The sequence below is a fragment of the Chrysochloris asiatica genome, unplaced genomic scaffold (assembly GCF_000296735.1).
Source record: "Chrysochloris asiatica unplaced genomic scaffold, ChrAsi1.0 scaffold00186, whole genome shotgun sequence".
Taxonomy (NCBI): Eukaryota; Metazoa; Chordata; class Mammalia; order Afrosoricida; family Chrysochloridae; genus Chrysochloris; species Chrysochloris asiatica.
Genome location: NW_006408704.1, coordinates 6080304 through 6104662, shown reverse-complemented (window position 1 = coordinate 6104662; position 24359 = coordinate 6080304). Strand labels below are relative to the sequence as shown.

Here is a 24359-nt window from a genome sequence, read left to right as displayed (position 1 = left end):
TTTCTTCCTGTATGATGTTTTTGGTGTCATACCACAACTCTCCTGGTTTTCAGCCTTTAGTGTCTAATGCATCAAATCTGTTCTTCAGGTGATCTTTAAATTCAGGTGGGATATGTCCAAGGTCATATTTTGGCTCTTGCAGACTTGTTTCATTTTCTTCAAACTGTTCTACACAGTTTGCCCCTGGCCTTGTTTGGCTGATGATATGGAGTTTTTCCACCATCTCTTTCAACAGTTGTAATCAATTTGATTTCTGTGTAGCCCATCTGGTGAGATCTATGAGTATGGTCGTTTTTTATGTGCTTAAAAGATATTTGTAATGAAGAAGTCATTGGTTTTGCAAAATTCTATCATGCCATCAACATCGTTTCTATCAACAAGGCCATATTTTTATAACTACTCATCATTCCTCTTTGTTTTCAACCTTTGCATTCCAATCACCAGTAATTATCAATACATACTGATTGCATGTTTGATCAATCTCCAACTAGAAAGTTGTAGAATTCTTCAAATTCATCATTACTAGCTTTAGTGGTTGGTGCGTATATTTGAGTAATAGTATTAACTGGTCCTCCTTGTAGGATTGGATATTATCCTATCACAAACAGTACTGTACTTGAAGACAGATCTTGAAATGTTCTTTTTGCTGATGAATGTGAGGCCATTCCTCCTCAATTTGTCATTTTGGGCATAGTAAACCACGTGATTGTCAGATTCAATACCAGTCCATTTCAGCTCAATAATGTCTAGGGATATTGATGTTTGTGTTCCATTTCATTTTTGGCAATTTCTGATTTTCCTAGATTCATACTTTGTATATTCCATGTGCTGATTATTAATGGATATTTTCAGCTGTTTCTCTTCATCTTGAGCTGTGCCCCATCAGCAAATGAAGGTCACAAATGCTATACTCCATTCAAGTCATCACAGCCAACTCTACATTGAATAGGCAGTTCATCCCTAGTTGTATTCTGAGTGCCTTGCAACCTGCAGGGCTCATCTCTAGGCACTATATCTGACAATATTCTGGTGTTTAAATAGTCAATCATCTGGTGTGGACAGTGTTCCACTGCTACTCATAAGGTTTTCAGTGACTAAATATTCAGAAGTATTCTGTGTCTCTTTCTTCCTAGTCTGTCTTCATCTGGAAGCTCAGCTGAAACCTGTCCACCATGGGTGATCCTACAAGTATTTAAATTACCCAAGGCATAGCTTCCAGAATCACAGCAACACACAAGTCACTATAGTAAGGGTGGTCATTAGCAATTAGAGAAATGCAAATAAACACAACAATGAAATACCATCTCACACCAGCATTAACAGTGAAGTTAAAAACAACAGATGCTGCTGAGGGTGTAGAGAGAGACTACATTGCTGGTGGAACTGTAAAATGATTCAGCCACTCTGGAAAACAATATGGTGTTTCCTCACAAAGATGTTAATAGAAATACTTTATAACCTAGCAATTCCTCTACTTGCTATATAATCACAAGAAATATGCGCCAGGAAAAAAGTACATGCACACCAGTGTTCACTGTAGCACTATTCACAACAGCAAAACTATGGAGACAGCCAAGTGTCCATCAATGGAAGGAGAGATACACAAACTTTGGTACATACACACAATATGCAATCTTGAAAAGTGAGGATGGAACTGCGAAACACCTCACAACATGGATGAACCTGGAGAACATTATGCTGAGTGAAATCAGTTACTCACAAAAGGACAAATATTGTATAAGACCATTACTGTAAAAAGCTTAAGAAAATGTTTCCATACTAAAAGAAACATTTTTTTTTTTAAAAGAAACATTCTTTGACGGTTACTAGGGTGGGAGGGAGGGAAGAATAATTCCCTGGCTAGAGGGTAGACATGTTAGCTCAGGTTGTTGTTGTTGTTAAGTGCTGTCAAGTCTATCCCAACCCACTGGGACCTGTATAGGGTTTCCAAGGAGCAGCTGGTGAGCTTGAACCACCAACCTTGCAGTCAAACTACTTTGCAGTCTGACGCATTAACCCACAGAGCCACACCAGGACTCCATTAAGCTCAGGTGTTGTTGTTGTTGTTAAGTGCCGTCGAGTCGGTTCCGACCCATAGCGACCCTGTACAGGGTTTCCGAGGGTGTAAATCTTTACGGGAGTAGAAAGCCTCATCTTTCTCCCGCGGAGCGCCTGGTAGTTTCGAACTGCTGACCTTAAGGTTCACAGCCCGATTCGTAAGAAGGAGGGTGGCAAATGAATAATGATAGGGGCAGACTTAGGTATGCATGGGCTAAATGGTATACAGGTAAATAGTGATATATACATAACCTTAGAACAACAGTGTTTTGTGAGTAGATACATGGATTAAGACACAGGCTGAATGGGTAAGGGAGGGAAAAAAAAGCTGATGTGTTTGTTCCCCTTCCTATTATGTAAATAATGTAAAATAGACATTCATGTGTGATAAAAATGAATATTGAAAATTATGATTATAGAAAGCTTATAAGCCTTCCTTTAGCCAATAACTGACTGGAATTGCTAAAAGGGGAGTTAGAATTTACCCAGAGAAATAGGCTTGTTAAGCCTTTGTAAAGTATGGAGCCTTAGGTAGAATCCTGAGCTCCACCCAGAACATTTGCATTTGAAAAGACAAGCAGACCACCCAGAATTGCTGAGAGAACAGAAGATTCTCACTGAAAGAACTGGCAAGCAAAAAAAGCAGCCAGTTTGGCTTTTTACTTTCCAGCAAACTGTTTATTTTAGAGGCATCAAGGCAAGAAAAGTGAGCCCATCAAGGGAAACCCCTATTTCTAGTCCTGGAGTGGCACTGTGGGTTAATAACCTGGACTGCAAAGTTGGTTTGAACCAAAAGGTTGGAGGTTCAAGCTCACCAGTTGCTCCTTGGAAACCCTACATAGGGTCACTGTAAGTCAGAACCAACTCCATGGCACTTAACAATAGGGCTGAAAAGTTAATGGGAGCGTGTGATCAGTTTAGTATGGTTGCTGGTGACCACCTGGGTCTATTTGTGGTGGAAGTGGAGGAATTGCAGTAATGAAGACAAGCTGAGACTGGAGGTGTTCCACTGATACCCATAAGATAAGAGAGAGAAGAGGAAGGGTTGGCTGGTTTGGGAGTTGTGTGAACTCCTGAGCCCATCGGCACTGATCTCGCCTTTGTGGACAAGGGCTGAAAGTGAAGGGGCCAGCTGGTCTGAAATGCAGGGAGATGTGCGTGAACTCCCAAACTTGTAACTGGTACCCATTTGATCTAGCTTGAATGACCAGGGCTGAGCTGATCAGAATCCAACCAGATGAAGATAAAAGATGTTTGATACGGTAACCAAGTGTGAACTGCTACAATGTGATGAACTGGACTTTTGCAGTTACTCAAAATTCCAACCAGAATGGAAGATTCTTCATATCAAGTAACATGCTTGTAGCCTCAGTGTAGTGCATTGATAGAGACAGGCAATTTAGACATTGGCTATCAAAAATGGCGAAGTCACTAGACTGCAAGGTTGGTTTGAACTACAAGGTTGATGGTTCAAACTCACCAGCTACTTCTTGGAAACCCTTTACAGGGTCATTATGAATCTAAACTGACTTGATGGCACTTAACAACAACAATAAAGGCATGAAGTGGCTGGCTTTTACAAGTTTTCATGGGTGTGCTTAGTTTCGGAATGAGGGGGATAAGGCAGAATCCCCACTGAATAGTTTTCCTCCTTTCCAGATGGGTCTGGTGAAAGGGGGTGGGGGAAGATGCTGATAGGATTTTATGATTCAACTGTGAGCAATTGTCACAAGAATTACTTGCTATTGTAAAAACTGAAATTATAGAAGATGTATAACTAAGGGTGTGTGTGTGAGATCTTTCATTTCAGGAACAGACAATCCCAGGACCATCCAGAAAGAAGAGCATGAGATCCGTACTCAGAAAAGCACAGTTGCAGGCCTGGAGAGACAGAGCAGCTGAAGGCTATAGGCCCACAGTCTGACTAAGGCTGTGAACTTATGGGCAGGAGGCTGGCTTGCAGAATGTGCCCTTCCGACATTTAAATGAATATCTATTTTTTTGTTTTGTATGTGTGCATCAACTCTGTTTGCTCTAATCATGTGTGAAATACGAGATGTAAATGGGGAACCACAAGGAGGAAGTAGAATAACTGCTGTTGCAGGGAAGGGAATGTTAACCATTGAGATGAAACAAAGTGTATGGTTTGTTGAATGTTAAGCTGATAATCTTGTCTACAAACCTTCACTCAATTCACAATAAAAAGTTAACAAAAAGAGAGATGCCCGACTTCAGGTTTTGGTTTGCATTTTTATTAAATAAAAGAAAGCTCTTACCAGGATGCATCTAATGTGAGTAATTCGATTCCTTGCTGGAGCATAGGCTTAAAACGAAGGGTCAGCGGAAATGGGACCTTGGCTGCAGAGAAGAAAGAACATGCTCAGGAATGCTCCTAGCTTTTCACCTTTAAGGTTGTGTAAGTGGAAACGCACATATTCTGTCTCTCCCCAAGGAAGAGAGAACTTTGTACCACACAGCTTAGGAAAATGATTTCACAAGGAAACTTGTGAGAATTTTTTGGAAAAAATGTCACTCTTCTAACATTTCTGTGACTAAAACCAGCTGCTCAATGCAGAGGAAGTAGGGACTCAAACTGAGCTGTGATCTAAAATCTGAAAGGAGCCAATACAAATCCATCAAAGCCTAAATGGAATATATGCACAAAAAGGATATTACTAAGAAACTAAACTGATTAAAATAAAATCAAACAAACTTACAAATAAGCAATCAACACCCCTCCTCCCTAACACCTGGCAAATGAAGTCAAAACAAGCTTCCCTCTATCCTACTCAGCTAGAACACCAGGATAGCTTTAGATACAAAGCAGCAAATCACTTGTTTTGAGTCCCTACTAGTCAAAAAGGGCCCAGACCTTTCTTTTGTAATCTGTGTAACTAAACCTATTTTGACATACATTTTAAAGTTTAACAAAAACTATAAAACTGAATGAGGAAAAAAAAAGAGCATCTAAACCATAAAGTTAGTTTGGGAAAAGAAGCATAAAATCATAGCATACTACTATTGTTGTTGTTCAAAGAAGGTTCTCGGTTTCCAGTCAAGTCGTAGGCCCCATGATGTTACTGTCTCAGTAGTACCTGGATTTCTCTGGGTTGGCAGAGCGAGTAAGCGTGAGGTATGCTGGCTCTGGGACTTACTTGTGACAAAGCCTGAGAAGGTCATGTTGATCCACCCGCCGATCAGAATCATAGGGAGGACGTTTGTTACGTTGCCCTTCATCATGTCCGTGAGCATAGTGGGATCTGAGACACAAATAGACATTGCCTTTTACCTCAGGTGGCAGGGACTTCCTCCCAATTTTCTTAAAATTTTAATGAATTTGATTGTTAAAGTAATACAAATATAGACAACACACAAAAGTATGATGTACATCGTTTCACTGCCCAAGCTCTCCTAAGCATTTTGAACTATGTGTTACATATCCTTCCATTTTTGCACATATATACAATAAAAGGATGGCTGCAAGGTCAGTTTGAATGGAACTGCAAGATTGGTGGTTCAAGCTCACCAGCCGCTCCTCGGAAATTCTATACAGGGCCGCTATGAGTCAGAACCAACTCTACAGCAATTAACAGCAAAAACGAGCTTAGAATTCTGCTTCTTGATTATATTATGAGTGGTATTTCCATACTGGTGTAATATCTATCTCTAATTCTTTTCAATGCTTGCATAAGATTGCACTGAGTGGACCTACAGATACTTTCCAGCATTTTTTTTTTTTTTTTTGTCAATAAGCAATGCAGCCAAATACTACCTTGTACATAAATCTCTGCATGTTTATGTGTTTCTGTAAGAGACAGTCCTAGAGGCAGAAGTTCAGAGTTAAAGGGTTTGTTGTGACACTGAGGATAAGCACTGGGCTGCAAATTTGGTTTGAATTGCAAGGTCAGCAGTTCAAACCCACCAGTTGCTCCTCAGAAACTTTATACAAGGTTGTTTTAAGTTGGAACTGACTTGATGGCACTTCACAATAACAACATATTTTTAAATGATGGCTATTGTCATCTGTCCTTCAAGCAGGCCTCACTCTTTGGTAGTCCCTGTGACAGTGAAAAGTTGACCTTCCCATGACCTGACAACAATGGCTTTGGTCAAACACTTGGACCTTTTCCAATTATATGGACTACAGAGGACATCTTACTTTAATTTGCATTCCATGGAATATTAGTAAGGTCCAGTATATTTTCATGTACTTATTGGTCTTCTGTTTCTTGCAGGCTTTCTAAAAGATGTGCTAAAATTATTTCTAGTACTTTCTGAATGGGTTTAAAGTAGCAGGTGACCTCACCTGAAGACATGAGGACTAAAATCAAACAACAGCCCACATAGAATCATAACCTATTTTGCTTTTCTTTAAAGATGCTGAATGTTTCACACAACTGAGATCAGTAAAATTAAGAAATCTATTGGAGCAAACTGTAGGTGGGGCCACACAGTCTGTCTGACAAAGAGATGACTGGTCTTGGGAAGTGGCCATTCATCAGGACCAGGACTAGGTACTGGGTGGAGCTGGGACTGGCCTGCTGTTCTGTGTTTCACAGAGCCCACAGCCTGAGGAGGGGCAAAGGGGATAGCCCTAGGCCACGGCTCTGGCTCCTCCGCAGAGAGCTCCCTTTCTATCCACATTATACTGGGCAGAGAGTTCCCTTTCTATCCACATTATACTGGGCTTCCGGGAAGATCTATTTGAAAAAGAGAATTCTACTTTCATTGATTACTGAGTCAGAACTGCCTTAATGGCACCTAACAACAACAAAGTCCCTTCAATTACTATCTACAATTTAACATTTAGATATGGTGCTGTGGGATAAAGCAGTGGATGGCAAGGTGAGTTAAAACCGCAAGGTTGGTGTTTCAAACTTGCCAGCCGCTCTTCAGAAACCCTATACAGGGTCACATGAGTAGGAGCTGACTGGATGGTACTTTACAACAACAACAACATCACCCCATGGCCTTTCCCCACCACATAAAAAACAAAGTGAAGTTAAAAATCTTCCTTAAAGATAAGAGAAGGGAGTAAGCATACCTGTCATGGGAGAAGGGGGCACTACCTTCCTTTTTGTTTTTTTGAAAAATCCATCTTCTGGGTTGTTGAAGTAATACTTTCGTGTCAAGAAGGACTAGTAAGGGGGAAAAAAAATCTTTTTAAATCTTAGAACCCAGCAAATTGTCAAATGATTCCCCAGAGGTTTAGTCAGAGGCCCTTGGAATATGTTGTTACACTCAGAACGGTCAGCCTACTTGGCAGCTGACCTGTCACTTTAGCTGAGTCACATTTGAAAACAATTTCCTAAGAAGGGCGAAGTCACAATGATAGCAAACACTACTAAGCTAGAGCTTAATTACTGAATTGCAAATCTCCAGCTTTCCCCAAGGAGTCCCCTTATAAAATATTCAGGTGTCCTCAACAGTGAATGGTGGAGCTTTTAATAAAAGATAAACAAGTACCTGTTTGGGAATGTATTTTCCATTTTCCCTGAGGACTCTGCTTCGAATTAGGACTTGACTGAAAAATACAATCAAGACAACGCGATTTTAAAACGTGAAACACTAGAAGAAAATGAAAGAATTTTGTAGAAGACCCAGTTGGCCACAACCCTGTGCAGAAACTTTTTAAAAATCTGAGTATCCTTAAGATAATATGACAGACATATATGAACCCAATAGTCAGGTTTTCCAAAGAGTATTTTTCAGAAGTGACTGTGTTTCTAAATAAAACTTTCTGAGGCAGGTACATTTGGGACATTACACTCAGTTTTTACAAGAAGGAACTTTCTCTGAGTGAAAAGAGTACCAGCGAGAGACTGCTCAAAAGATGTGACGTCGAAGGAGAAGGGAAGAGTGAAGATAAAAGACGGAACTTCTAAAAATCCACAGAGAAATGAGTACAGGCCTTGAAAAGGTTGTTATCCAATAGGCAACAAATAGAAAATTCCATCCAGAACTAGGCTATTAATAAACTCTCAATAAACATTTCTTGAATTAATAAATGAAATGGTTTGGTGGCATTAGAAAGAGATAATCATTAAAGACAACAAGGTGTTATAAAACCAGTGGGTGCTGCTAAGATACAAATATCAAATACAATATATCAAAATACAAATTTTTTACAGGTTTTCAAAAGTTGTTCTAAGGGTGGAAATCCCCAAACTTTAACGGCATCTCTCTTTTTTTTTTAACTTTTTATTGTGAATTGAGTGAAGGTTTACAATGATTACAATTCCCTCCCTGTACAAGGAGCTCTGGTAGCGTAGTGGTTACGAATCCGGTTGCGAGCCGCAAGGTCAGCAGTTCGAAACTACCAGCTGTTCCGCAGGAGAAAGATGAGGCTTTCTGCTCCTGTAAAGATTTACAGCCTCAGAAACCCTGTACAGGGTCACTATGACCTACTCCATGGCACATCACAACAACAATAACAACTATCAGTTAGGAGTCCTGGTGTGGTACTGTGGGTTAATGTGCCAGACTGCAAGGTTGGCGGTTCAAGCTCAGCAGCTGCTCCTTGGAAACCCTATCCAGGGTCGCTATGGGTCGGAAATGACTCGATGGAACAATAACCATCAGTTAGCAGTATTTACTTCAAATCACTTTAACTCTGGGGGCAAGCCTTCTTTTAAAGATGAAATCAGAGATTATAGACATAAATAAACACAAGTGCTTCCTTCCCTCTCTGCTCCTCAATACAAACCACCTGCTCCAAGCAGTCAGTACCTGAGGTCCTCTCATCACCCTCAGCATGATACAGGGAAAGCTCTAGGGCCCTTCTGTTACCAATTCTGCTCCATCATGTCTAACACCTTCTTCACACCCCACCTTTTCCATGAAGCCCTCCGTGATGCCTAGGGCCCTTGAGGAATGATCTCCTCCTGCCCTGTTGTACTGTACAGTTGAGTAGGCTATGCACAGGCCTACAGAGCTGATGTGTAATAAATTCTGTGTCCTGAGAGTTCGTCTAAACGTCCTTGGTGTGGATTATGCATCAGTGCTGGTCTCTGATGAGATAAATGTACTGAGTAAGGAGATACTTAACTATCTGCACTACCCACAGACTCCTAGGTCTAGAACGTTGCTGTTGAGTGCTGTCGAGTGATTCGGACTTCACAATGACCCCATGAGACAGAATGGAATCACCCCATATATTGGCTGTAATCGTTACAGAAGAAGATCACCAGGTCTTTCTCCTGCAAAGCTGCTGGATTGGTTCAAACTTTTCAGCTAGCAGTCAAGCTTAACTCTTGCTCCACCAGGGCTCTTTGGGTCTAGAATAAAGGCTATAAGACTTAAGCTCTGTACAGACAGATTCCAATCCTGGCTGTGTCACTTATTAGCTCTGTGATCTTGGGCAAGTCACTTAAGTTCCCAAAGCCTCAATTTCTACTCAGTATAGTAACAGATTTATTCTCTCACTAAACAAATACTTCTTGGGTACCTGAATGCCAGGGATTTTGTTAGGTGATATGAATGAAAGTGAGCAAAAGCCAAATATCCCAGAAGGTTAAAGTCAATGGGGGAGAAAGACAGTAATCAAGTAAGAGCAGAAGATGGTTTGTTCCTGGGTTTCAGCACCAAAAAAAATAAATAAATAAAAAGAGAAGAAAAATGCTGAAAGTCTTATTATTCTTCCTCTGTGTGCTTGGAATAGACTAAAACTCCCTGATAGTAGGGTCCCGAGCTCATCTTATTTCACACCTGTGCATGCAGCACAGTGCAGGGCACAGGCTAAGTCATCAATAAAACTTTGTTCACAGTCATGACCATTCAGGACTTTTCCAGGTACTGTGATCAACAGAAATTCAGCTAGGTGTCCTGCATCTACACCGTGGAACAATTATGCAGAACTGGGACTGAGAATTATGACTCTGAGGCATTTTAAGTCCTTGAATAAAGACAATCTCAAATTATTCTTTGTATATTACTCACTCTCTTCAACTCCAATTCATAAGTGTATTCTGTGAAGCCTGCAAATTCTTGTAAGAAATTTAAAAGCAAATTTTCATTTCTACATATGGCACAGCACGGCCTTTTTGAGCTTTTGTGAGCCGCTCAATCTGCATAGCAGCCTGAAGGTATAGGATGCTCACTGGGGATTGGTGGCAAAGGGGTTATGGTTCTCCCTTGTTTCTGTGCCCTCCTGGCCAGTCCCTGTGGACAGCAGCACCCCCTCGTATGTATGCAGGCTCTGCTCTGCATAGGGCCAGGTACTGGGGGTACCAAGCCTACGTTTGAATGCACATGAATGTCGCCTCATCAGATGTTTGAGTGCTGTTATCTGTTTTTTGGAGACAGCAATTGTGCCCTTACAGCCAGGCCACATCCCTGTCTCCTTTAGCCCTCCACACTGGGCAAGGACCACTTCCCACTGCTGTACTCTGATTAGTGATAATCAGCAGCTGGTATCAGACAAAATCCCCCTGAACTGTGTGCCACAAACAACGAACAGAGGACTGCATACACACTGGTAGTCTCTATCACATCCACTGGGAGGCAGGTGAAGAGAGCCTAGAAAATACCAACAATTAATATAAATATAAATACAATGACACTACAATGTCTCAGAGACAACAGTCAAATTCAGCTTTACATGAATAAGCGAGGCACAGTAGCTCAAAGAAGTGACCAAAATACAGAGTCAGAATACTATTAATGCTTTCAAAAACAGTATCAGAACTATCAGAGATAAGGAATTCAAAGACTGATGTTTAGGTAACTTCAACGGATAGAGAAGGGAGAAAGTCGTAAATTAAATTAAGGAAAACAGCCAAAACTTTAGAAGGATTCAGGAAAACATTACAAGAACAAATAAGACAAAATAAGGAAAAAATTAGAAAACCTACAAAGCAGCAAACAGAAATCAAGATTAATACTAAGATTTCAGAAATAGGTAATACATTGAAGAGGCAGAGAAGAAGAATTAATGGAAGGCTGAATCGGTGAGCTTGAATACAAATCTCTCAATATTCATGTGTTAGAGGAGCAATCAGAAATAAAGAACAACAGAAAAAAATCCAAAGAATTGTGTGGGACACCATTAAGAGGAATAACTTAACATGTGACATTTTCCATATTCCAGAACAGGGACAAAAAAAAAAAAAAATCAAAAAACCTTAAAAACTCAATAGAGAAAACTGTCAAACAGTTGTTAGAGATAAATTTCCCTAAAATCATGAAAGTTTAGAAGCCATGCAGTTAAGAAGCAGAATAAACTCCAAACAAAAGAGACCACCAAACGAAAATACCAAGACAAATTATAATCAAACTTTTCAAAACCAAAGTCAAGGAAAGAAATCCTTAGAACAGTTTGGGAAAAACGTAGTTACATACAAACGAGAACTAATAAGGCTAGACTCTCATTTCTCAGTACAAACCATGTATGCAAGAAAACAATTTGTTGTCGAGTCAGTTCCAACTCACAGCCACACTGTATAGGGTTTCCAAAGAGCAACCGGTGAGTTTGAACCACCGACTTTGCTATTCAAAGTGACATTGCAGTCCAGTGCATTAGCTTACAGCACTACACCAGGACTCCAAGAAGACAATGGAATGACATATATAAAACTCTGAAAGAAAAAAACCTTTCAATCAAGAATCACTTACCTAGCAAAATTATCCCGGAACTATGATGTAGAAATTAGTGCATTTTCAGATAAATAGAAATTAAAAGAATTTGTAAAAACCAGACTAACCTTACACAAAATGCTAAAAGTTGTTCCTTGAATAGAGAACCGACAATGGCAGAAAACGTGAGATTAACCTATATAAAAATATCACCTGGGAACTCAACCCAGATACAGATAAATAAATCTATAAGACTTGTAGAAAACAGGGACCAGAGATATTAGTTTACAACAACAACAAAACTCCCATAAAGTAAAAAGAGGGAATAGTGCAATTACAGAACTGCCACATGAAGAGCAAATCAAGTAAATTTCAAGAAAATTAAATTTAAAAAAATTAGTAAAGTTTAAAGTATGGTGTGGCACTGTGGAGTTAATATGCTGCTGCTGGACTTCAAAGTTGTTTGAACCACAGGGTCAGTGGTTCAAGCTCACCAGTTGCTCTTCAGAAACTCTATACAGAGTCATCATGGGTTGGAAACAACTCAGTGGCACTTAACAACTAAGCAGTAAAAGCTTCATAATTTAAGAGGGTAAATGTCCCCTTTTGTGATTCACAATGTTAAGGCTAATCAAAATTAATACTGTATCTAGAGAAGTGTTTTGCAACTAAAAAACATTTTTGCCTTTGTTATTGTTAGGTGCTATCAAGTTGGTTCCAACTCATAGTGACCCTGTATAGTCTTTCCGAGGAGAGGCTGGTGAGTTTTGAACTGCAGACCTTGTGGTCCAGTGTTTATCCTACAATGCCACACGAGATATCCTTGGACAAGCTCAAAATCATCTGCAGGGACATACCTGGGTTCAAATGATGATCTGGTTGGGACAAAGCCACCATGTCAGAGCTGGCAGGTTCTAGGGGTATCACCTTACTTAAGGGTTGGGGAAATTACAACAAAAGATATGGCTGGCGTTTTCCTTCAAGCAGTGGTTCTCCATGGGGCAGTACTGTCCTCTAGTGGGCCTTATGGAAATCTGTGAGATACGGTCGGTTCTGCGTTGGGCTAACAGCAAAGTCAGGAGTTCAAACTTATCAGCAGCTCTATGGGAGAAAGCTGAGGCTCAGAACCTCTAGGAAGCAGTTCTCCTCTGCTCTTTAGGGTCACTGCAAATTGGAACCAACTTGAGGGCATGGGTTTTTTATTGTCAAAATAACGGGGTGAAGGTAAGTTACACAACTGCCATTTGTTTGGGACATCCCTCAATGCTGGGATGGTCCTACAATACAAAGAACTATCCCGTCTTCTGTACTACTTTTGGATGTCCCACCTAATTGTGTGTTTTTTTAAATAATCTGGATTTCAAGACTAATTCCATTTTATTTTTATATTATTGAATTTCCAGGCATACAAACGATGCATGAATACACAGAAAATTACATTCTGTTTTCTTCAAAACTTTATCAAGAATAGCAAATCACTGAGAAAAACCACATCCAGGAAAGCACTGAATTCTGTGATATTTAAGTAACTAATACATCTCTACCAGCCTACGTTGAACCTGCTGAAATTATGGTGACTTAAAAAAATCTAGATGCAGGTATCTGACTTCTGCATGTCTTCTAGAATAGCTGTGCACAAGCACTTAAGAAATATAAATTATCGTAACCTAAATTGTTGTTGTTTTTAAGTGCCTTCAAGGTGATTCCGACACATAGTAACCTAGAATAGGGTTTCCAAGAAGTGGCTGGTGAGTTTGAACTTCTGACCTTGTGGTTCAAACCAACCTTACCATCCAGTGCTTTATCCCACAATGCCACACCAAGACTCCTGTCTTAATTACTTTCCTTTTATTCCTCCTGATGGTCACAGCTAGAGTACTATTACTTTCATCATCTTTTTTGTTATTGTATATAGACCCTATATTGTCAATTTCATTTTGGGTTAGAAAAGGAAGTTTTAGTATGATATCATTTACAACTATAGCTCTAATATCGCATCATGGATTAGGGGCAAACAATTGTAGGAGAGAAATCTAGGAGAACAGGAATTATGGTTTAGAGGATTTAACCTGGGAGTGTGACTGACCAGTTTACTGGGTAGACTATTTAACTTATCTTGGCTTCCTTTTCTTCTTTTTTCTGTGATTTTTTAACTCTTTATTGTGAATTGAGCGAAGGTTCAGAGCAGAGCATCAGTTTTTACATTCAACAAATCACACACTTTGCTGCATCACAATGATTGCAATCCCCTCCATGTACCACCAGCCAACAGCATTCACTTCCATCCACTTCAAATCCTATATTTCCCACCTTGGCTCTTTCTCTGCCAACCTCCCCGCCACTGTACACTGCCTGCCCCATCACCGATGCCAATGTGCATCTACACTATAGCCATCGAACAATTTCTCCTCTCACCACAGTATAACTGTCATAGAATGTTTCTTTTATGAAGAAAACTTTTTCTACAACAGTGGTCTTATGCAATATTTGACCTTTTGTGATTAACTAATTTTACTCAGCATACTGTCCTCCAGGCTCACCCACAGTGTGAGGTGTTTTGCAGTCTCATCCACACTCACTGTTGCGTAGTATACCATTGTGCTTATATATGTTTGCTTAACCATTCTTCTGTTGATGAGCATTTAGATTGTCTCTTGAAGTAATATGAATTTGAGACAATTTACAGGGCAAATATGTCCAGAAAGGTCTCTGGTGGAGGACTCAGTGGGATGAAATGCATTTCTCTAGATTCACACAGCTAGGCAGGCGTCTAACCAAGTGGTGGTGGTGGTGGTTGTTAAGTACTGTCGAGTCAGCTTCAACTCCTGGGACCTTGTATAGGGTTTCTAAGGAGGCTGGTACGTTTGAATCACCGACCTTGCAGTTAGCAGTCCAGTGCTTATCCTACAGCGCCATACCAGGATTCCTCAACTGGCTTAACTGATGCCAGCCCAAATCACTAGTTAGCCCCACCCCGAGGGAATTTCAGGAGCAGTCTCCTAACCACCTATATTCTAAAGGAGGGTGAAGGTGTCAGTAATAATTAACTAAATAGAAATGTTCACATCTTACAACTGAAAGGAATAAAAAGTCGAAGGCTTTACATAAATTATTAAGAATGGCCTATTTGTTTTCTTTTCATACACGAGTTCCTTATATGCTTTGCTGTCACTTATTTGTAGTAAAAATTTCTTTTCATAATCCAGAATATGGACTTCTTTGCAAGGTGGGGAGTGGAGAGTCAGGGTGGAGAGGAGGGTGGGTACAAGTGGGCTTGGGCTTCCTTTTCCTAAATCATAAGGTTTATGAATAGAAACCTCACTACTATTGTGAGAATGAAATCAGAACAATTTATTGACGCCTGTAAGTGCTTACTGTCTAAGTGTGTCCTTTTACAGCCTTCCATTCTGAACTGACTTCTTAAGATTATTTCCAGAGAGCTGGCTCTGATCAATTCTGAACGTGATGCCACAGAAACACAATCAAAGAAGCAGATTTTGTTAAGTGCCATCGGGTCAGTTCTTATTCATAGCAACCCTGTACAAGGTTTCCAAGGAGCAGCTTGTGGGTTTGAACCACCAATCTTGTGGTTAGCAGTCCAATGTTTATCCTACAGTGCCATACCAGGGAAAAGAGTCTTGGACTTGAGAATCAGGAGATTTTACTTAAATGTATGACCATGGGATGGCCACAGAACTTAAATCTAAGTTTCTACAAAGTGGAATAGTACCTAACTCATAAAATTACTAAATGAATGAATGTAAATGTTTATCACAGTGCATGGCATAGAATACGCACTTAATATAGGTTGGCTATTTTTCATCCTTGCATAATTAGGGGGCATACTAACAATAATAAAGTAGTACTTTAAAAATATTCATTGTTATAACCTTTTGTCTTATTCCCCTAGCACTTATACAATATTTATTTAATATTTTTTACGTATCAATTCTTTATACTAATGTCAGTTTCAAAGGAATTTCTTAAATTACCAGCAAATGAAAAATCAGTATTGCTTGCTAATAATTTTGTCTAGATAATGTTGCTTATAGAAAGTTTTGAGTCTGTGTAAAGTTTCACATCTCAGAAAGTTCGGGGCCTGAGGCTTACACTCTTTGCTAAAATGGGAGATTACAAAACCAAACTTGGGAGAACAAACAAGATGGTGTATCAGGTGGAAGTGCAGTAAGGCGCTCCGTCAGCAACAACACAAGAATACAGGACCAAGCAGGCTCAGGGGATGGTGCCAGAACTCTGAACCACATATAACGGAACATTTAGAAGATTGGAAGGTTTACAGCTAGGGGAATTTGCAGCAGAAGCAAGAAATCCATTGCTTTCTAATTCAAGATACTCAACTGCTCCCAGAGCCGCCATCTTGGGTGAGACCAAGCAGGGGAAGGATCAGGGCAGCCATGGACGCCTAACAGAACCGAGGAGATAAAGGTGTGGACATTCTTTTTTTGGTATACGTTCATTGGTCTCTCGCTGTCTGTGCATCTCCATTCTGGTGACTAGAAGGGGTGCCTAAGCGAGTGGACACCCCACCCCCAGAGGGTTCTACTATGCATACACACAAATCTCTTTGAAATTTAAAGTGACAGTTTCCACTTAAAACCAAACAGCAGTGTAAAACGGCGACAGCTAGCCCTGAACTATTTATCACTAGAAAAAAAGGCCTGAACAGGGATTGTGGAGTGGGACAGACAGACTGAAAAGGAAACACGCTGAAAATTAAATCCTGAGTTACGTCACAACGACCATTAGAGGCATCTTGAAATTTCTCAGGAAGCAGAGTGAAAAGGGAAGCCAATCTTCTGATCACATCTACCTGGAGGCAATCAGAAAGCGTAAAAATTACCAAAATACACACCCATCTAAATATTAAGGCCACAGATAACTCCTGAATATGCCCAAAAAACAGAAGTAGATGACCAAGATAAAGTGACTGAGGCAAATGAGCTGGAAGTAGACTTCCATACTGTACACTCCATAATGTAAGATGGGCAGGCTTTGGAAATACTGGAGAAGGAATTCAGAAAAATGATTATAAACCTACAGAAAGAGGTCCAAACAATTAATAACAGAATATCAGAAATGGACAATACACTGAAAGGGCAAAGGAGTAGAATTGAAGAGACAGAAGCCAGAACTAGTAAGCTAGAAGATAAATCTCTCAACACTACTAAGATAGAAGAGCAAGAACAAAAAAGAATTAAAAGAATCTGAAGAAGGCCTAAGATTCACATTGGACAACATGATAAGAGGAATAACTTAAGAATTATTGGCATTCTGGAACAGGAAGAATCACACAAGTCGACAGAGGAGATAGTTGAAGAGCTGCTGAAGAAAATTTCCCTAATGTCCTGAAAAGCGAAAAGATAAGCATTCAAGAAACTCAATGAACCCCAGTAAGGATAGACCCTAAAAGACAATCACCAAGACATAATAGTCAAGCTCTCCAAAATCAAAGATAAGGGCAGAATCCTGAAAGCAGCTAGGGAAAAGAGAAATGTAATTTACAGAGGCAAGCAAATCAGATTAAGCTCGGATCTCTCAACAGAAACCATGCAGGCAAGAAGGCAAAGGGGAGACATATATAAAACCCTGAAAGAGAAAAAAACTGCCACCCAAGAATCCTCTACCCAGCAAAGCTGTCAATCAAATATGATGGTGTAATCAAAACATTCCAAGATAAACAGAAACTAAAGGATTTTGCCAAAGCCAATCCTGCTATGAAAAACATCCTAAAGGAAGTTCTGTGGACTGAGAACCAACAAGAACTGACAACAACCAGAGAATGATATACATGGCAGCATCACCTTGAACTCAATCAACAAACGGAAGCGTCAAGAACAGAATAAAATTATAAGAACAGAGGATCTGGGAGTCAGTCTATGATCAAAACAATTACGATGTGAAAGAAGGTAAACACAGAGGAAAAGAGATCCAGGTGGTGGGAAGGTCAGGTAGATTATTAGATAAAATAGACTGTTTTAAATGGAGGAAAGAGTTAATGGAATATAAGGTAACCACAACAGTGGGAGTTTTAGTTCAGGTGTTGGGGAGGGCAATACAAGAAGGGGGAGGAGGCGGAAGAACAAGATAGGTAGGGGAACTCTGACAGGTTTGCATGGCCTAAGTTGTTGTTGTTATGTGCCATGGAGTCGGTTACGACTCATAGCAACCCTGTACAGGGTTTCAGAGTTCCTTAAGGCCTAAGTGGGACAGAGGTAAATAGTGATGCATACTCAACCTTGGAACAACAGGGCTCTGGGATACAGGGATCTAGGCATAGTTAGAAGAGGGGAAATAATACTAAAATTCTTGGCTGTCATATGAATATTAGTTTCTCTTGCCTACTATTGTAGAATAGGGAGCTCTGGTAGCATAGTGGTTACGAATTGGGCTGTGAACCTTAAGGTCAGCAGTTTGAAACTACCAGCTGATATGAAGTGAGGGGAGATGCACAAGAACACCCAAACTTGCAGACAGTACCCATTTGACCTGGCCTCGTAGGCTTGATAATCAGAACTCGACCAGAGGAAGAGTACATTAAAAAAAAAAAAAAAAAAAAAATTTTATAAAGGAAACAAGGGTAAATTGCTACAATTTGATAAACCTGACCTATATTCATGGCAGTAGTAACTCTAAATACCAACAGAGAGGGAAAAGAGTCTTCACATATGTATCAAAGCTATCCCTTCTGTACACAGGGTAGATAGGGACAGGCAACTTAGACATCAGTTACCTAAAATAAGGGGGTGATAAAGGCACAAAGTGACTGGCTTATAAGGTTTCAAGAGGGAGTTTAGTTTACGAGAGTGTGGGGGGTAGAAAGAGTCCCCAACTGAAGTTTTCACCTTGTCTAGATGGGTTTGGTGCAAAGAAATGAGGATGATTCATATGATTCAATAGTGAATAATTGTTATCATGACTAATTGTGACTGTCACAACTGTAAAAGGTAGAAGTTTTGTAATAAAAACGGGAGTGGTTAATGTCACAGTCCAGAAACAGAGGACCCTAGGAGCTCAGCCTAGTGGTTACGAATCAGGCTGCAAACCACAAGGTCAACAGTTCAAAACTACCAGCTGCTCCGCGGGAGAAAGATGAGGCGTTCTGCTCCCGTTAAGATTTATAGTCTCGGAAACCCTGTTCAGGGTCGCTATGAGTCGGAACTGACTGGATGGCACTTAACAACAACAGGACCATCAGGGGAGAAGAGCACAAACAGCATGAAGGACCTTATCCAGAGAAGCAGTGATGCCAGAGATGGAGGCAGAAATGGGGTCTGGAGAGGGGGAGAGGCTGAGGACTCTAGGATTATTGGAAAAGAGGGACTGAGAACTGATGGCCAGGAGACAGACTTGCAGAATGTGCCCTTTGGAGATGTAAATCATTATTATATATACCTGAGTGTATTTTTTTGTTCTGGTTTCTTAAAAAAAGTTAAAGTGAATAGAGAGAAATATTGTTAATTGATGGTACAAGGAGGGGATTATATCCATTGTACTGAAACAAGGTGTATGATTTGTTGATGATCTGCCCTGTAAACTTTCACTCAATCCATAATAAAAACCTTTAAAAACACAAAAAACCAAACCTGTTGCCATTGAGTGACTCATGATGAATTACAGAACAGAGTAGAACCATCATCCCACAGGGTTTCCAAGTGTTGGGCTGTTCACCTCAAGGTTGGCTGTTCAAACCCACCAGTCACTCCATGGTAGAAAGCTGAAGCTGTCTGCTTCCATAAAGATTTATACTCTGCAAATCCTATGGGGTCACTATGAGTCGAAATCGAGTAGATGGTAGTGGGTGGGTGGCAGTCTTTATGGAAGCAGACTGCCACATCTTCCTCCCACAAAGCAGCTGCTGGGTTCAAACTACGAGCCTTTCCTTTAGCAGTCAAGTACTGACCTGATCAATGCTCCCAGACATTTAACAAGCAGATGTTAAAGACAGAGTCTCCAATGAATTGTGCAGGCCTCCAAAATATGCTAAAGTCCTAACTCCCCATGCCAGTGAATGTTTGGAAATAGGGTATTTAAAGATGTCATGTGGAGTACGGTGGGCCCCAATCCCATTTGAGTGGTGTTCTTATAAGAGAAGAGACACGGAAAAGCACAGAGAGGAGATTGGCCATGTGGGGGCTACAAGAAACAGACACATGAAGAAAGACCCTTACCCTCGAGCATCTGGAGATAACATGGTCTGCTGACACCCTAATTCAGACTCAGCCTCCAAAATTGTGAAACAATATCTATTTTCCAAGCTACCTACTTTGTGGGATTTTGTTAAAGCAGTCGTAGTAAACACAGGCTTTTCGGGAAAAAATCAGGACTGACTGAAAACTGTTATTTAATAAAGGGGCAGGGTGCGAGTCACACACATATCTAAGTATCACCTAAAATAATCTCAAATGACCACATAAAGAACTTACTTCCACTCCAGGAAAGGAAATGACAACTACTCAATTAGAGTCTTTGTGTGGCGCTGTGGGCTATTGTGCTGGACTGCAAAGCCATGTGAACCTTAAGTTGGTGGTTCAAGCTTACCAGCTGCTCCTCAGAAACCTTACACAGGGTTGCTATAGGTCGGAACCAACTCAATGGCACTTAACAACAACGACTCCTCAATTACTACTGATTACTAGTGTGGCGCTGTAGGATCAGCACTGGTCTGTGAACCACAAGGTCTGAAGTTCAAATCCACCAGCCGCTCCTTGGAAACTATAGCGGGTCACTGTGTGTTGGAACCTACTGGACTGGACGGTACTTACAACAACAATGCCTACTGACAATTGTACAGATTGCAGTGTGTTTTGCTACTTAGTATCTAAACTAATTATCACAGTAGTTTAGTAAAACCGAGAGAATCACGAGTGGATGCTACAAAGAAGTTTCATACCTAGCACCCGGGATGCACTTTTCCCTACCAGAAAGTTGGACTTTAAATGAGGAGGAAAAAAAAAAGAGCACTTAATACATACCAGCCCTTGTGCCAAAGTCATTGTTGTTGTTTTAAGTACTGTGGAGTCAGTTCCGACTCATAGTGACCTGGCACAGGGTTTCCGAGGCTGCGAATCTTTACGGGAGCAGAAAGCCTCATCTTTCTCACGCGTATTTCTGGTAGCGTACAACAGCAACAACTGTGGTCGCCTAGTGGTTACAAGGAGTCCTGGCGTGGCACTGTGGGTTAATGCGCCAGACTGCAAAGCCGTTTGAACTGCAAGGACAGTGGTTCAAGCTCACCAGCTGCTCCTAGTAAACCCTAAACAGGGTCAATATGGGTCAGAACCGACTCGAAGGCACTTAACAACAACAGTAGTTACCAATCGGGCTGCTAACCTGAAGGGCTGCTCCCGTAAAGATTTGCAGCCTAGGAAACCCTGTGCAAGGTCTCTATGAGTAGGTACCGACTCCACTGTACTTAACAAGCCAAAGTCCTTACAGACACCATTTTAAGTAATACCCATGCAAGCTCTATGAGAAGGTATATCATACCCATTTTTCACATGGCGAAAGTGAAACGGAGAGGTAACTTGGCCAGGATAGCAGTCAGTAGGCGCGCGATACGATCCCTAGCAAACTTACAACCCCCAGCACTTTTTTGCCCAAGGTCACCAGGATGTGAGGCCGGCCGCGGAGGGGAGGGCGCTGACCTGTCGGACACTTGTTCCTGGGTGAGCTTCTTGTCGCTCTGCAGCAGAATGGACACATAGTGGCGTATCATGCCCACGAAAAAGGTAATGATAACGATAGGCAGGACTACCCAAAGGCGAATGTTGGAGTCGAGCAGTAGCTCTGGCCCCGCCATCTTCACTGAAAGACAGCCCCTAGCTGAGAGTCACCGGACTTCTTCTCCCCGGGGCGCAGAGCCTCTTCTTGGGGTTCACCTCTCGGCCTTCTCACGCCTCTCAGCCAGGCTGACCTGCACTCAGCCACGGTTTCTGCCGCACGTTACTCCCAGCTGGGCCGACCAGCCGCCTACTTCCGGCGCAGATTTGTGAGGTTTACCGCGTGGCGCGTCTTTATGTCGTCAGAGCGTCTCGGCAGGCGGGAAAGTGGTGAGCTAGAGGTAGTGACGGCTTTCGGACTGGTAAGTGGAGCAGCGGTGGTAACTTCTTGAGGACACGCGCCCCTGCGCCCTGATGTCTACTCTCGAGCTGAGCCTAGATTTTCCCTCTGCGCCCCGAACCTCGGCTTCTTTATTTATCTTAGTATCTTTGGATAATCTCCCTGGGTCGTTAAAATGATGGAAGTGAGAAAGGATTTTACTTCCACCCCCTTCTAGGTGAAATGGTCAGACAGCTGGCCCCATCGTCCCATCCTTTAAGTCTCCCTGGAAGCGAGACGGTGTGGCCGACACAGTAAGCATGTGTGCCCTGATTCGTGTGCAACTTTTGAGCCTTGGTTTTTGCCTCTGCAAAATGGCTGTAGTGGTTATGAGTATTCAACAAGGCAACAGATAATTTTAGAAGCTCACATACAGTAGTACCTGACATGACACACTGTTGTTGCCAATCGAGTCAATTCCGACTCATAGCGACCCTGTATCGGGTTTTCAAAGAGTGGTTGATGAGTTTGAACTGCCGAACTTGCGATTCCAACCGACCTTGTAGCCCGGCGCATTATCCTACATCGCCACACCAGGACTCTTGGCACATTGTAAAAGTTAACTATTATTGGGAGACATTATAATCAAGAATAAGTATTGTTGGGTGCCTTTGAGTTGGTTCCAACTCAGCGACCTATGCCCAGCAGTGTCCTGCACCATCCTCGTAGTTACGTAGAGCCCAGTGCACATACTAGACTGCCTGAGTAGAATGCTAGCTCTGCCATTCAATAACCCAGTGACAGGGTCGATCCCTACTTATAAGAATTGTTGTTGTTGTTAGGTGCCATTGAGTCGGTACCGACTCAAAGCGACCTTATGTACAGCAGAACGAAACACTGCTGAGTCCTGGGCCAACCTCACTGCTGTTGCCACGCTTGAATCCATCTATCCTGCCACTTGGCCAATCCATCTCACTAGGGGTCTTCCTCTTTTTCTCTGACCCTCCACCTTACCAAACATGATATCCTTCTCCAGCGACTGGTCCCTCCTGACAATATGTCCAAAGTATGAGAGACGAGGTTTGGCCATCCTAAGAATTGTGATGTGCCGTGGAGTCGGTTCTGACTCATAGCGACCCTGTACAGGGTTTCTGAGGCTGTAAGTCTTTACGGGAGCAGAAAACATCTTTCTCCCGCGGAACCGCTGGTAGTTTCGAACTGCTGACCTTGTGGTTGGCAGCCCAACTAGTAACCAGTACTATACCAGAGCTCCTTATCCTAAGAATTACGAGGCTGTAAATCTTTACTGGAACAGAAAGTTTGAACTACCAATCTTTTGGTTAGAAGTCTAGTGCTTGTCCTGTAGTGCCACCAGGGCTATTTTTGCTACTAAATAAGAAAATAATAATGGTACTTCCCTCAAAAAGCTCTGTGAGGAATAAATTATTAAGTATAAAGCATTTAACAGTTTTTTATGTCAAGTCCCTGTATAGCGTTTCCAAGTGGTTGGTGAGCTTGAACCGCCAACCTTGTGGTTCGAACTGACTTTGCAGTCTGCTACATTAACCTGCACACCAAAACTCCCAATTCACTCATGGATGTTGTTACTTGTGATTGACTGCTGTTAAGTTAGCCCAGTTCATTCATGCAAAATAGAATGAAATGTTGCCCAATCTTGTGTCATCCTTATGACAGGGAGTGTTCCCTAGGATTTTTAGTGGTTGACTTTTGGAAGTAGATCATCAGGCCGTTTTTCCCTAGTCTGCCTTAATCTGGAAGCTCAGCTGAAAACTGTTTAGCATCATAGCAGTGCACAAGTCTCCCCTGACATAGGTGGTGGATTCGTATAAGGTACTTTGGCTAGGAATAGAACCCGGGTCTCCTGCATAAAAGGCAAGAATATCACCACCACTACCTTCTGCTTAGTGATAGAAGGAAATTTTTCAAGGAAGATGACATTTAATAGTAGTTGTTTCCAGCTAGATAAGAGCATTTCAGGTGAAAAGAACACCTTGGGCAAAGACACTGAGACAGGAAGGGTCTGGCTTACAAAACAGACTAGAATGCCATGCACTTCAGGCCCTCTCCAACCTCTGTAGTCTCATTTTCTTTCTCTCCTTTTAAAAAATATCTCTTTTTATTGTAAATTGAGTGAAGGTTTACTAAGCAAATCGTCAATTTTATATTCAGCAAATCATGCACTTTGCTTCACCACATGGTTACAATCCCCTCCATGTTCCAACAGTTAACAACATTTGCCTCTATTCACTTTTTTAAATTACTTTTAATTTAAGGTTTTTATTGTGGATCGAGTGAAAGTTTACAGGGCATATCATCAGTTTTACATTCAACAAATCATATACCTTGTTTCATTACATTGATTATAATCCACTCCATGTACCATCAGTTAACAGTATTTCTCTCTATTCACTTTAGCTTTTTAAAACAAACAAACAAACAAACAAACAAACAAACAAACAAAAAAACCCACTCAAGCATATATAATAATTTACAAATCCAAAGGGCACATTCTGCAAGTCTGCTCCTGGCCACCAGCTCTTAGTCCCTCTCTTCTTAGTCCATGAATCTAGAGTCCTCAGCCGCTCCCTCTCTCCGTGCCCCCATTTCTGCCTCCATCTCTGGATAAGGTCCCGCATTCTGCTTGTGCG

At 41.3% G+C, this 24359-nt stretch overlaps 1 protein-coding gene across 1 annotated transcript in view; it reads right to left on the bottom strand.

Annotated features, from left to right (window-relative positions):
- EMC3 (ER membrane protein complex subunit 3) overlaps positions 1-21559 on the bottom strand; it is a 46002-nt gene extending 24443 nt beyond the window's left edge. The window contains exons 1-5 of the mRNA XM_006872191.1: positions 21297-21559; positions 7525-7582; positions 7103-7196; positions 5214-5318; positions 4335-4416 (exon numbers count right to left, since the gene is read on the bottom strand). Coding sequence (XP_006872253.1) covers positions 4335-4416; positions 5214-5318; positions 7103-7196; positions 7525-7582; positions 21297-21451 — 494 coding nt within the window. The 5' untranslated portion in view covers positions 21452-21559. The remainder of the gene's footprint in view (positions 1-4334; positions 4417-5213; positions 5319-7102; positions 7197-7524; positions 7583-21296) is intronic.
- Between the last annotated feature and the right edge of the window lie 2800 nt (positions 21560-24359).